At 40.6% G+C, this 14,475-nt stretch overlaps 1 protein-coding gene across 1 annotated transcript; it reads right to left on the reverse strand.

The window, feature by feature from the left end:
- Positions 1-5,913: 5,913 nt before the first annotated feature.
- LOC137331723 (extracellular calcium-sensing receptor-like) lies at positions 5,914-10,225 on the reverse strand. Its single transcript, XM_067995709.1, has 5 exons — positions 9,959-10,225; positions 8,528-9,364; positions 8,077-8,304; positions 6,954-7,077; positions 5,914-6,821 (listed from the first exon to the last, which is right to left on the reverse strand). Exons 1-5 carry the CDS (start codon positions 10,214-10,216, stop codon positions 5,914-5,916), a joined length of 2,355 nt encoding a protein of 784 aa, XP_067851810.1. The 5' UTR covers positions 10,217-10,225.
- Between the last annotated feature and the right edge of the window lie 4,250 nt (positions 10,226-14,475).

The following is a 14,475-nucleotide window of genomic DNA, read 5'->3' on the forward strand; positions in this document are numbered from 1 at the left end:
ATAATAAAGTCCCCCACCCAGAGTACATTCTGTGCCGTTAATTCACTCAGCATTTCCTGTAAATGATGTTGTGTTCTTTAATTTAATGTTAGTTTTCTTTTAAGTGATTTAACTTTATTAATTGTGCTTACACTTATTTCCTGCTTTATGAATGTTCTCCAAATCTTGACTGCACTACAGGCTTTGTTTATCCATAATTGCTGTTCCGATTCGTTCATTTCCCACATCTAGTTTAGACATGTCTTAATCTCGTCGTCTGTATTAATAGCTGTTTTCATTGTTTCTGCCCTATTTATATACAGTCTATCGTTTCTTTATCAATGAGATTTACTCCCAAAACTGCCAAAAATTATTTCTAAAACGAACACTATTTTGTAGATTCCAAATAGGCAGCCATTCATTTAGTCTTAGGGTTATACTTATGAACGAACTGCCACAGAAATACCCCAGATTAGGTAGCTTTAAAGGTTTTGACCTTCAATATCCAGGAATATGTCTAAATTCATTTTCCTCACCACCAACCATTCCCTCCTTATTTTATTCCCTCATAAACAACCGTTGCCGAATCCTCCACTAGTCCATTTGCCCACTTCTCTTGCACCAAGGAAACAGGTCACGACCTTATTTGTTTCATCCTTGCACAAAATAAACTGACTTTAAACCTCAATGAAGCATCGACTGTAATTATAAAACTTTCTTGTACACAACTCTCGTGTCTTGCTCCACTATGCTGCTCCTTGCTTCCTGATTTATTTCAGTGTTTATATCCTTATATGTTTAGACCTGAGGCTGATAGCGTTCTGTATTGATAATGCTTGATATAAAATTATCAATAATAAAATTAAATCCAGCCAATATTCTCACACCTGAATGTGCATGGCCATGGAGTTTTCATTGATAAAGTTGACTTCATGTTGCAGTTCGTAGGTCCTGGTTGTGTTTCCGAATTATTGCTTATTTACGCTTTTGTGAAGCACCGTGGGACGTTTTCCAATTTTAAAGGCGCAAGTTATTGTTGTTAAAAATTTTTTGAAATATTTTGTGTAATCCGCTTTCTTGAAATGGTTGTAGGTTTTAGTATTTTAACTTATTTAATTTCCTTTCAACTCTGAAAGCCTAATTGGAAGGTTGGAGAAGATTATACCGATGTAAGGATGGATGAGCATTTTTTACATCTGCAACTTTGATGATTTACACAACCGATGTGTGTTCGCAGTGAATATGGTAGTCGTACTTAGTAAGCTGCAGAAGATTTTTCAAAGATCAATATTAGAACGGGGGATAGTCAGACCAATGTGAACAGAGGGCAGTCTATGCAGAGATCAGTACAATAACATGACAATCGTGCTTACAGGACGGGGATGTTCAAAAGAAGGCTTTACAGACCGATTTAAATGCAAGGCACCGTTTATGTGCTCCTGAGGTCCTTATATTCCGTTATGTGATAACACATGAAATGCTATTAAAAAAAGCTTGTCGGACCGTTAGGAAGAAAGTGATACAATGTGACGTGAAATCTACTACCGGAAACCGTAATTGATGATTCACTTTAAGAAGTTTGAGTGGAAAGAATTCAAGGCAGTATCAGGCTGGGGCAGTCACGCCAGCATTCGAAGTGTTGCTTTATATATAGGAACTATATATAGGAACATTTAGGAGCGGAAAAAATAATGTTGCAGGTTTATTTTTGGCATGTATTCCAAGAAATAAATTGATTTTGACAAGCCACAGCGCCATCCATCCAGGAAAAGTTTGAAATTGTTTCAGAAGAAACAATTTAGTGCAGGTGCCACATTGGAAATCTGGAAAGCAATTAAAGGTCAAAAGGGGAATGTCAGACAGAGAATATGCAGCAAAGAGCTGACATTTGTTGCTGTCTTATTCCCAATCCTAATTAATAGAATGTTCCACATTCTGGTTTGCCGTCTGATCATTGATGCAGCTTCACAATTAAAAATAATGAATTAATCTTTGGATTAATTTGATCTATTTTAATGTGTTATATGTCAACGCTCTGCTGTCATTATGTTTTCAAGGATTCCTTTCAAACTATTTCTCGATAATAATACAAGTGGTGAAGATGCATCACAGGGCAATGGAACTCACATTTCTGGGAAGGGAAAGTGCGACCCTTCATTACAATTGACTTTAATATAACAGAGTAATTCCTATAATTGGAGTAACCAAAAAAGCAATGAGAGGAGAAAGAGAAGTAATGATCAATACTGTAACTAATGTTGGAGAAGTGTGCCAAATGACGGAGACGTTATTACATAGAATTTTTACATAGAATTTACAGCACAGAAACAGACCATTCGGCCCAACTGGTTAGTGCCAGCATTTATGCTCCACACGAGCCTCCTCCGATCCTACTTCTTCTCACCCTATCAGCATTTCCTTCTTTTCCTTTTACTCTCACTACTTATCTAGCTTTCCCTTAAATGCATCTATGCTATTCGCATATTCGAGGTGGTGGAGGCGTGAACAGGGAGTAAGAGAACAGTATTCTTAACTTGACAACTCTGGTGAGGACATTGCACTTGTTTCGGCATTGCAGCCACATTCTGGGAGCAGAGCTCCTGGCATTGACCTCCTCTGTGACATTCCCATTGGCGGTGGAGATGTTCACTGGATGGCTTTCTGAACCCTGGGGGAGCATTGTACGTGAATAGAAGAGGAATTCAAACAACTTGGATAGGAAAGTCAGGAATATGGGATACTGACGGTTCAATCATTTCTTCCTACATCCTTGAGAAAAGTATTACTTTTGCTTATATGGAGTTCTGTTTTTAAGATGATTGGAACCAATTGATTTTTCAAATGCATTTATTAACAATCATAGAATTATAGAATGACACAGCATAGAAGGTGGCCTTTTGGCCCATCATGCCTGTGCCGGCTCTTTGAAAGAGCTATCCAATTAGTCCCACTCCCCCTTCTCTTTCCCCATAACCCTGCAAATTCCCTTTAGAAAATTCTTGTTGAATCTGCTTCCACCATCCTTTCATGCAATGCATTTCAGATCATAACAAATCGCTGCGTAAAAAAATCTTCTCATCCCCCACCTGGTTCTTTTGCCAATTATGTTGGCAAAGGAGAATCCAAAGAGCTTCTACAAATACATAAAGGGCAAAAGAGTAACTAGGGAGAGAGTAGGGCCTCTTAAGGATCAACAAGGTCATCTATGTGCGGAACCACAAGAGATGGGTGAGATCCTGAATGAATATTTCACATCGGTATTTACGGTTGAGAAAGGCATGGATGTTAGGGAACTTGGGGAAATAAATAGTGATGTCTTGAGGAGTGTACATATTACAGAGAGGGAGGTGCTGGAAGTCTTAACGCGCATCAAGGTAGATAAATCTCCGGGACCTGATGAAATGTATCCCAGGACGTTATGGGAGGTTAGGGAGGAAATTGCGGGTCCCCCAGCAGAGATATTTGAATCATCCACCGCTACAGGTGAGGTGCCTGAAGATTGGAGGGTAGCAAATGTTGTGCCTTTGTTTAAGAAGGGCGGCAGGGAAAAGCCTGGGAACTACAGACCGGTGAGCCTGACATCTGTAGTGGGTAAGTTGTTCGAGGGTATTCTGAGGGACAGGATCTACAGGCATTTGGAGAGGCAGGGACTAATTAGGAACAGTCAGCATGGTTTTGTGAGAGGAAAATCATGTCTCACGAATTTGATTGAGTTTTTTGTAGGGGTAACCAAGAAGATAGATGAGGGCTGTGCAGTAGACGTGGTCTACATGGACTTTAGCCAAGCCTTTGACAAGGTACCGCATGGTAGGTTGTTACATAAGGTTAAATCTCACGGGATCCAAGGTGAGGTAGCCAATTGGATACAAAATTGAATTGACGACAGAAGACAGAGGGTGGTTGTAGAGGGTTGTTTTTCAAACTGGATGCCTGTGTCCAGCGGTGTGCCTCAGGGATCGGTGCTGGTTCCGCTGTTATTTGTTATTTATATTAATGATTTGGATGAGAATTTAGGAGGCATGGTTAGTAAGTTTGCAGATGACACCAAGATTGGTGGCATTGTGGACAGTGAAGAAGGTTATCTAGGATTGCAACGGGATCTTGATAAATTGGGCCAGTGGGCCGATGAATGGCAGATGGAGTTTAATTTAGATAAATGTGAGGTGATGCATTTTGGTAGATCGAATCGGGCCAGGACCTACTCCGTTAATGGTAGGGCGTTGGGGAGAGTTATAGAACAAAGAGATCTAGGAGTACAGGTTCATAGCTCCTTGAAAGTGGAGTCACAGGTGGATAGGGTGGTGAAGAAGGCATTCGGCATGCTTGGTTTCATTGGTCAGAACATTGAATGCAGGAGTTGGGATGTCTTGTTGAAGTTGTACAGGGCATTGGTGAGGCCACACTTGGAGTACTGTGTACAGTTCTGGTCACCCTATTATAGAAAGGATATTATTAAACTAGAAAGAGTGCAGAAAAGATTTACTAGGATGCTACCGGGACTTGATGGTTTGACTTATAGGGAGAGGTTAGACAGACTGGGACTTTTTTCCCTGGAGAGTAGGAGGTTAAGGGGTGATCTTATAGAAGTCTATAAAATAATGAGGGGCATAGATAAGGTAGATAGTCAAAATCTTTTCCCAAAGGTAGGGGAGTCTATAACGAGGGGGCATAGATTTAAGGTGAGAGGGGAGAGATACAAAAGGGTCCAGAGGGGCAATTTTTTCACTCAAAGGGTGGTGAGTGTCTGGAACGAGCTGCCAGAGGCAGTAGTAGAGGCGGGTACAATTTTGTCTTTTCAAAAGCATTTGGACAGTTACATGGGTAAGATGGGTATAGAGGGATATGGGCCAAGTGCAGGAAATTGGGACTAGCTTAGTGGTATAAACTGGGCGACATGGACATGTTGGGCCGAAGGGCCTGTTTCCATGTTGTAACTTCTATGATTCTATATGATTCTATGTTAAACCCATGTCCCTTGGTTACCGGCCCTCCTGACTGTGGAAAACAGTTTGTCCTTATTTACTCTATCAAAACACTTAATGATTTTGAACACCTCTATTAAATTTACCCTTACCCTTCTCTGTTCCATGGAAAACAATCCCAGCTGGCAAGTATTCTAAATGTTGAACTCTTGTGTACAATTATGTTCACGGTGAAGATGAACTGAACTGTGAATAATGAACCTTTTCCAAGGCACCCGCAGGTCAGGTGGGTCAGAAACACATGCAATGCAGAGCTCCCTCTACATTGCACCTTACAATGTGCCGAAACCCCAATCAAAACTGTGCTCGGTTTTTTATTTCTGAAACTGCATACCCTTTTGTGCCAATTGTGCTAATGATATGTAGTTTCATCCCCTGTAAGAATTCGGCTACAATTTCCTAGATTCATTGTACCGAGTATTGTTGGCTGCTGATTGAATGGGGAGAATATTATGCGTATGTTTGAATTTAAACCAAGATCCCAAAGGTGAAAGAATAATTTTCCAATATGCTGCACACCCAGTTCCCTAACGCAATCTAAAATTCTAATGTCTGTGAAAGCCAGACATTATTTAACGGCAGTGAAAAAAGAATCAGTAAATGAGAACAAGTTGTCTAATTTTAAATAGATAGAATTGTAAACGCAACTGACTTACTCAAAATGTTGTAGTTCAGGGAGCAATATTCCAAAATAAACAAAATTTGCGAACAGACGAACACACAAAAGCTTACTGTAAAGGTTTCGTGGTCTCGTTCCTCATTTATCCAAACTAAAGAACATTTCTTACTTTTATTCAGTTATTAAATGCTTTTTTAATCATATCAGTCTTATTGGGGCAGAATGCTACGAAATTATTTGTGAAGGGTCGAACTATGAAAATACGTCAACATGCCCAGCCATTTCACATAAAGACACGTGAAGTTCCGGAGTTTACCAGTCTCCTTTAACGTATTAAGGTTGCACATGTTTACCCATCAGGTGCTTTTTGGTGTTCTCATCTGGTTTTATCAAGATAATATAACACTTTGGAGCAAAAATACAGGTAAGCAGCCCAAAGCTCGATGCTAAAATTGCAAATATTTCGACAGCGACCGTGTATTTTCCGGGAGTGCTCACATAAGCGGGGATAAAAGTTACCCAAACTGCAAAAAAGATGAGCATGCTGAAGGTGATAAATTTAGCTTCATTGAACTTGTCCGGTAACGCTCGGGCCAAGAAAGCTAAAATTAAACACATACAAGCTAAGAGCCCGATGTAACCTAACACACAGCTGAAAGCAACTGTGGAACCCACATCACACTCAAGGATAATCTTTGCATTTTGATACTTGGTGTTTTTTGCTGGGACTGGGGGAGATGTCACCAACCAGATCACACATATTATAATTTGGATCAATGTACAGAGAAAGACAATTGATCTTTGTTGTGTGGGTCCAAACCATTTCATCACATTACTGGCCGGCAGCGTTGCTTTAAATGCCATCAGGACTACCAGAGTTTTACTAAGAATACAGGAAATGCACAGAACAAAGCTAACTCCGAACACAGTGTGACGCACCATACATGACCACGGTGATGGCTGTCCAATGAATGCGATGGAGCACAGAAAGCACATTATTAATGAGATTAGCAGAAGGAAACTCAGTTCCGAATTGTTGGCCCTTACAATGGGAGTGTTTATGAAATATAAGAAAACAGCTGCAACAGCTCCTGTGATACAAGCTCCAAACAATGAAATCGCCGTGAGGGTTATTCCCATGCTGTCTTGAAAGGAGAGGAACTCAATTTCTTTCAGAATGCATTGATCTCTTCTATCATTGGACCAATAATCTATAGAGCATTTGATACATTCTGTGGAACCTTTGGAGGGAACAGGTATATTGAACATCAGTTGCAGAAATCAATATTATTCGTAATCGTTTTGATCATCAGCCAACACTACATGTTCATTCTTACCTGAGAACGCATGTTTATTTGATCAATGTTACATACCTGTTTGGTTGCTGATCGCTCCGTCAGAACATGGTAAACAATCAAAGCAGCAGATAGGCTGACCTTTTCGAGCGCCCTTTCTTGTCCCCACAGGACAAATGTCACTGCATACTGATACTGGTACCTGTGGAGATAGAACATTCTGCTCTGAACCTCAAACTACATTTAACATTCTCTTTGAACATGCCAGATTTATTGCATGGATTTATTAATTTTTTTGCGGTCAAAGTTTTTCCTTTCCTTTGCTGATTACATTTTCAAAAGTAGTGATTACTATGAATCAGGTGTTGGATTGCATTGTTGTGTTGAAAAGGTTGGAGTTGATGGCACGTCCCGAAAATATTGGGTGTCACTTTGAGTCATGAAAAGCTCGGAAAAGTATTGAATGGTATACCTAGTCAATTCAATGTACAAATCAATTCTCTTTGACTTTATCAATAAATTTCCCCCCGATTTAATCGATAAGATACACCTTCATTTTTCAATTGCTTCTGATTGGTTTTGTGTGATGAACATTTTATAAATTAAGAAAAGTAACAAGCAAATGGAAAACGTCAGCAGAACTTGTCAGGAAAAACAAATCATTGTTAAGGAGATAAACTTTAAAAATGCACACTCTTTAAATTCATTCTCGGAATTTGGGCATGACTGGCAATGCGAGCATTTATTGTCCATCTCTAGTTGCACTTCAGAAAGTGGTGATGGGCCTGCTTCTTGAACCGCTGCAGTCGGTGTGGTGATGGTGCTCCGACATTGCTGTTAGGTGGGGAGTTCCAGGATTTTGACACAGCCAGGATGGCATGTGACTTGGAGGGGAATTTGGACGTGATGGTGTTCCCATCCATCTCCTGTCCTTGTCCTTTTAGGTGGTCACGGGTTTGTGAGGTGCTACCGAAGAAGTGTTGAAGAGTTCCTGCTTTGCCTCCTGCAGATCGTGCTGCAGCCACTGTAGGCTAGTGGTAGGCGGTAGGGGCGAGAGCAGGGGGTGTTTAGTCTGCTGGGTGAGGTGTGATCAAATGGAATATGAGGTCTTGGATATAATAGACACGCATATATTAGGGAAAAATGGTAAAAGTAACAACTGAAATGATCTGATTGTACCATAGTTAGAAATGTTCCTCACCCTGTTTTCGGGTCCATGCCAAACAATTTTCTTTTCATCCAACGCGAGTTCTTTCCCTGCAGGTAACGCTGCATCGTAATAACCAACTTTAGCAAACTCAACTGACCCATCAGTGCGCTTCTGCCAGTTTATCAGGTCATAGGACGCGATGGGATCTCCGTTCTTATCGAAGCTAATTTCCTCTCCAAACTGGTTGGTGAAGCGCACCTCCTTCAGATAGTGTAAAAGCTTTAAACACGACAAAACAATCACATGTTAAACAATTCTAAAATTATCCGATAGTTCGCAACATTTCTGATTAATCATTTCAAAACGAGGTAAATAAAAAACATTGAGATTAGAAACCTCTGCGCATGTTATTCTGACTTTTAGGGAAGCTTTTTAAATGAATTTTTTTGTTTAGAAATACAGACTCTGTTTTACCTTTCGGGATGACCGGATCTTTCCTCACCTGCCAGGGTAGAATCTTTGATGTTTGGCCACATGTTTTGTTGAGAAATGGGCCTTTCCCGTTTTCACACGACTTTAAATTATGAAGGGCGTGAGCTACAACATATACCGCTTTGTACACATTGTACGTAAATCTTAATTGTGACACATCGGTATATGTAGTCTCAATGGTCTCCAAGCTCTCTGAACCTGTGCACGGTTTGTAAGGAGACGGTGATGTGTTTTCTTCCAGACTCTGATTTGAGATTTTGACGCTACAGCCAAAAACTTCCCGCCAGAGTTCTTCTACAAACGGATTGTCTGGTGCTGTTGAAGGGTGGAGTTTGACTAGAAACTCTCTCAGTCCGGGAATTTCCGCTCTCCTGATTCCAAACCCGATTGTTCCAGACAATATTTCTCGAGTTTCCGCAGTCCATAATCGAACTGTTGTGACCCAGGCCTCACTTGCTATCAGCTGGATGTCAGTAATGTTCTGCAGTCTGAGTTCTGTTACCAAAGACAATGCATGGTACTCAACAGAAAATATTATGATGACCTTGGCAGAGGACTTTTTAATGGTTTCTATAACCTGAAGCAATTTAGCTCTGGTACGTTCAGGAGGGAGAAACTCAATAAAAGCGATGCATGTTTCAAACTTAGAAACTTCTTCGATAAAGGACAATATCCCAAAACGGCCATATTCACTATCTTCAGCTACAATCCCAACCCAAATCCATTTAAAACGCTGCACCAGTGTGACCAACGCTTTGATTTGAACGGCGTCACTGGGAACTGTCCTGAAGAAAGTTGGGAACTCGCGCTTATCACTCAGACAGGTGCAGGACGAAGAGTAGCTGACCTGGAAGTTAATGCACATTTTTAGTTATAACACAACCAGAACGTTTCTCAAATCGCCTGGAACCCAGGGTTTATAACCGGGGATTCCGAGAATTATTTGGCAAAATAATAGTACCATTTAGTTTAATGTTTAAATTCTGTCGGAGTGGGAGTTGTGCCAGAGAGAGAATGGTGAAAAACATGACCTATTTTTCCAGAAAGAACAGAAAGATAAACCGGAAAATTATAGCCATGTTTTTGAATTACGATTAAACTATTAGACGCAACAATAGGCATTTTTTTCCAAGCACTTGGAGAAATATAATATAGTCAGGACCAGTCAGCGTGGCCTTCCAAATGGAGGTCCTACTTGATCCAATATCGTCTGTTTTACACTATGGTCCAAAGTCAAAATACCTCCATGGTTTCATTCGAAATCGAACAATTTCTCGAACAATTTCTCACACCAAACGAAACCCAGCCATCCTCACATTTCGTTCCTAAAACGTTTATAATCAATCCTTGGCTGTACCTATTTATTTGAATAATGCACTTGTCACCTGTATAAGGGATATTCAGTAAACGTAATTTAGACCAGTTAATGAACAAACCCTACCAGGCCAACACCGAAAGGAGCCAACACTCGTGAAGCGGCAATGGACTGTGAAGATCCTGCGTCTCCCACAATGATGGGCACTGATGGAAGTGCCGCGCACCTGTAGCTGGATTCAGTCCCATCCTCCTCGTTCAGTAATTTGAGGGCTCCTTTAATCGATTCAGAACGTGTATGGCAGCTGTCAAAGATCCTATAGCCCAGAGTTATATTCGGAAGCAGCTCCGGATTCCTGTTTATTTCACCTATTGCGAAGATCATCGTTTGTACCCAACGAAGCCCACTTTGCTTTAACCTATCAAGCACATATCGACATACTGAATGTGAAAGCACAGCTATCAGGATCCAAAATTGTTAGGCGTGTCTTTTGCAGGACCCAGGCGGAGCAGTTTAGTAAGACGCCCTAACAAAAGTGAAAGTATTTGACACATATACAAGCACGTTTTACTATAAAAGTGCAGATTCGGTTAGCCATTCTGTAAATCTGCATTTTCCCCCAATTAAACTGTATTTGCATGTTCTCTGCTTTTCTGTGAAATCTTTCATTTCCAAAGCATTTATACAACAACCGACATAAAACTTGCACATTGATCCGGGTTGATTTATCTGAATTTCAACAGGGACATTTATAGAAATCCGTCTTGGGCGGTATCGCATCGGTCGCCTGATATAGGCTCCGCTTGATATTCAATTCTATTGAAGTCAATGGAACTGAATATTGGACGGGGAATATTATGGGCGAGGCGATCCCGCCTGTTTTGCGCTACCGCCCAAGATGAATTTCTAATTAATTTCGAAGAGGTTGTGACCTGCTTATTGAGTTCCTCTAACTAAAGATTTCACCAGGGCAGACCAAATTAATAATGACGCAAAGTGGCAAAAAAAGACGAAAGAAAACAGAGAGAGAGATAACAAGAAAGAAAATAAAACACGCAAGTAAAAGGCCCAGGACAAGTGAAAGAAAGAATGTGTGCGGTCAGGAATACACAGCTTTCAAAGGCCCCAAAATAAACACAGAAAATGTTAACAAATACACATCAGCTCAGGCAGCAACTAAAAGACAGAAAAAAAATAACGATTCGGTTTCGAACTTCGGACAGGATCCAACTTCTAAAAGAATCAGTACGGTTGGGCTTTTTCAAATCTCTGATCTTATTTTTTTAACCAAATGTAATGTAGAATCCATCCTCAAGTATTGATTTGTCTTTCCATTGCAACCGGTGGAATTTTAGTATTTTGTGTTCTTGCTGTTTTGACTTTTACACCGACAGTCTTCTGCCTGATGGCTCGGCTGTTCACCCATTCGATCGCCATTCCACTTACACAATTTCCCCCACCAAACCCACAATACTTCGGCAGACACTGAACGATGGCAATTTAAATATCATGCCTACTCCGATTCATATTGGAAGTTATTTGACAAATGCAGCATTTAATATATTCAGGGAAACATTTCTATTTACGAATGCGGTACTTTCAAATGGACTGATAAATATATTTTAATTATTACTTACTGAAGGCAGCGAACTGGTTGAGGCTTAAAGTGAAATGTGCTATAGACTGGAGCTGTTCTGAAATGCATTGGAAATAAGCCGCCCAGGACAATATCTCCATCTTCAGAAACTCCGTGATTGAACGTTTCCCTCAGTTTACATGTAGGTTGAATAGCTGAACTCAACTTCTTGATTGAGAAGAGGAACAGAAGGCTCCAAATGGAAGACGGCTGCATGATGATAAAAGTCAAATCACTTTCTCGAGATCACTGGCGAAAATAATGAAAGTCTTTGACTGAAGGACTATTTACATACTCGCGAGGAAACCTGTGCAGGGGGACTGCAGCAATATCATTGTCGCATTTAAATAACTTAAAGAGGTTTCATGCCTCCCTGGTTAAGCATGCGTGGTGTGAGATACTTTTCAGTGAGATTATTTTTGAATGCTTGAGGCTATTTGTCTCTGTATTTCTGAGCTTAATCAGATTTTGTGTGATTGACATGAAGGTTGTTCACCCGGCAAGTATTAATAATTCATCGAGGGGATTCTCTGTACCTCCATTTCTCAACAGCAATCAACGGCGCAGCAAGGATAGGATTGTTTGAGAGCACATTTATGGAAATACGTGTGAACTGCACTTTATGTCAAATGAACTTTTTAAACAGAAGATTCATTTCTTTCACTTCGTAATCATTTTTGGAGTGGGTACGCATAGTTTTGATTGTAGATTACATGGGATAGTCTGGTGGCGTTGGTTTAGCTAGCGCTGCTTGTACAGTACTTGGTATAATCTAGTGGTTTGGTTCTGCCGCCGCATTGGGAAATGCCAAATGCACTTACTATTTAACAGTCACTCGGCGTCAAATAAGTGAAGCGTTTAGAAAAGCTTGTCAGAAATTTGGTAGTGCGCAATTTAAAATGAAATATTTCTGTTTTGTTTCTTTCTCTCACAACATATGCATTGTTGCGGCTGTTGTTGTTCCATTGAGTTGGGGGCGGGGTGAGCATAGGGATTCTGCCTGTTTTGATTGGTGGTATCGACTGCTTGGCCACTATTCTGTGCCAGGGTTGAGTCAGGCCACTTATATTGGCGTATTTATCGTCACTGCATTCTCATCCTGGAAGGTGTTAAGTGTTGTCGAGAGAAAAAGAGGATTTGGAAATTACAGCGCTGAGTGAAGGGGCTCAGACACTCCAATTCGTAAATCCCCAGTTCACGGTGGATGCAAAGCAAGACACATCTTTGCCATGTATCCCATCAAGTTTCACCTATAGGTTGGCTGTGGGAGAATTAATCTATATATTTCCACAGTTAGGAGTATGCGTTTCTTGATATTTAATAGTCACCGTTGTGTTAAAGTTAGAGGATTTTTTTACGATTACTTTCCACTTGCCTGGAAGAGTGCAGCTCCAACAACACTCAAGAAGCTCGACACCATCCAGGACAAAGCAGCCTTCATGATTGGCACGCTATCCACCACAGTAAACATTCACTCCCTTCACCACCGGCGCACTGTGGATGCACTGTGTGTCATCCACAGGATGCAGGCTTCTTCGACAGCACCTCCCAAACCCGCGACCTCTACCACCTAGAAGGACAAGGGCAGCAGGCACATGGGAACAACACCACCTGCACGTTCCCCTCCAAGTCACACACCATCCCGACTTGGAAATATATGGCCCTTCCTTCATCGTTTCTGGGTCAAAATCCTGGAACTCCCTGTCTAACAGCACTGTGGGAGAACCTTCACCACATAAACTGCAGCGGTTCAAGAAGGCGACTCACCACCACCTTCTCAAGGGCAATTAGGGATGGGCAATAAATGCTGGCCTCGCCAGCGACGCCCACATCCCATGAAAAAATATGTTCTATCTTCTCCTCAAATCAATAATGTTCTTACACGTTGAAGTCAGTGTTCATAGTTTATTAAGCATACAGTACGTACATTAGTACTTAACTTACACTTAACATAAAGTGCTTGGCACGGATAGCTTGGGGACGCAAACTTATTATAGTTCTGAGCTTGATATACAGGCTGACCAAACTTTTATCGAATCCAAGTTATCTGTGCAAACTGGCATTTTTTATACAATTCTGTCATCCCCTCTTCATGACAATCCATACGTTTCTGCATTACATATTTACACAAAAGCTAAAATACAACTGCATTTAAGAATAATTTAATTGTACTTGTCTCATATGAATTACTTTATTAATAACTTGGTTTTCTTTCTTAATGAGCTTTTTCCATTGGGCTAACGAAATCGATATAGCTCCCTTACTGTTATATCTTATCAATAATTTCACCCTTGTTACATATAATTGCTATTTTACCAAATGAAATCTTTAATTTCAAGTCTGCCTTTGTTTCTGTATCATTCTTACCAATTAAAAAGGAAAATGCATGCCCAGATATTTTCCTTTGCGGAGCTAACTGTTTTCACACAATGTTATTAAATAATTCGGTATGCAATGCCATGTCTTTAATTAAACCTCTTATTGCTTCATCCCGAAACTGACCATTGGTACCCAAAAGCCCAATGGTATTTTAAATTGATCCCCATGCTGAAAAATCGAAGGCTAAAGATTAAAATTGCTACAATATAAAGATAAACCACTAGTAGCATAACATTATATACTTCAAGCCAGTCTTGTTAACCCTTTCCTTATAGGGGTAATTTTCAATTTTGCTGCCTCGGCGGTAATCTGGGGGAGCAGATGGTCTGCTCATTGAAGAACCGGCCCAGTTTTCTTTTCATTTAAATTTCTTTAATGCTACTTATTTTCCATAACATAAGAGGGAATCTAAAAGTGTTCTCTCGGCAAATAATTAGTAATCGGTTAGTAAATGGAGGGGTGGGGCCAATCAGGGACGAAAAAGGAGATATATGCGTGGGGGCAGCGGGCATGGCTGAGGTACTGAATGAGTACTTTGCACCTGTCTTTACCAAGGAAGAAGGTACTGCCAAAATCACAGTAAAGGAGGAGGTAGTTGACTTACGGGGCGGGCTAAAAATTGATAAAC

This window comes from Heptranchias perlo, chromosome 13 (assembly GCF_035084215.1).
Source record: "Heptranchias perlo isolate sHepPer1 chromosome 13, sHepPer1.hap1, whole genome shotgun sequence".
NCBI classification, from domain to species: Eukaryota; Metazoa; Chordata; class Chondrichthyes; order Hexanchiformes; family Hexanchidae; genus Heptranchias; species Heptranchias perlo.

What these genes read in the sequence shown, in the direction of transcription:
- LOC137331723 (XM_067995709.1), bottom strand. Translation starts at nt 10,216, where the DNA reads ATGATCTTCGCAATAGGTGAAATAAACAGGAATCCGGAGCTGCTTCCG. An exon ending in CTCCTTTCGGTGTTGGCCTG is followed by an intron (nt 9,365 to 9,958) that starts GTAGGGTTTGTT and finishes ATTAACTTCCAG; the next exon opens with GTCAGCTACTCTTCGTCCTG. An exon ending in GGCATGGACCCGAAAACAGG is followed by an intron (nt 7,078 to 8,076) that starts GTGAGGAACATT and finishes CTATCTCCACAG; the next exon opens with GTACCAGTATCAGTATGCAG.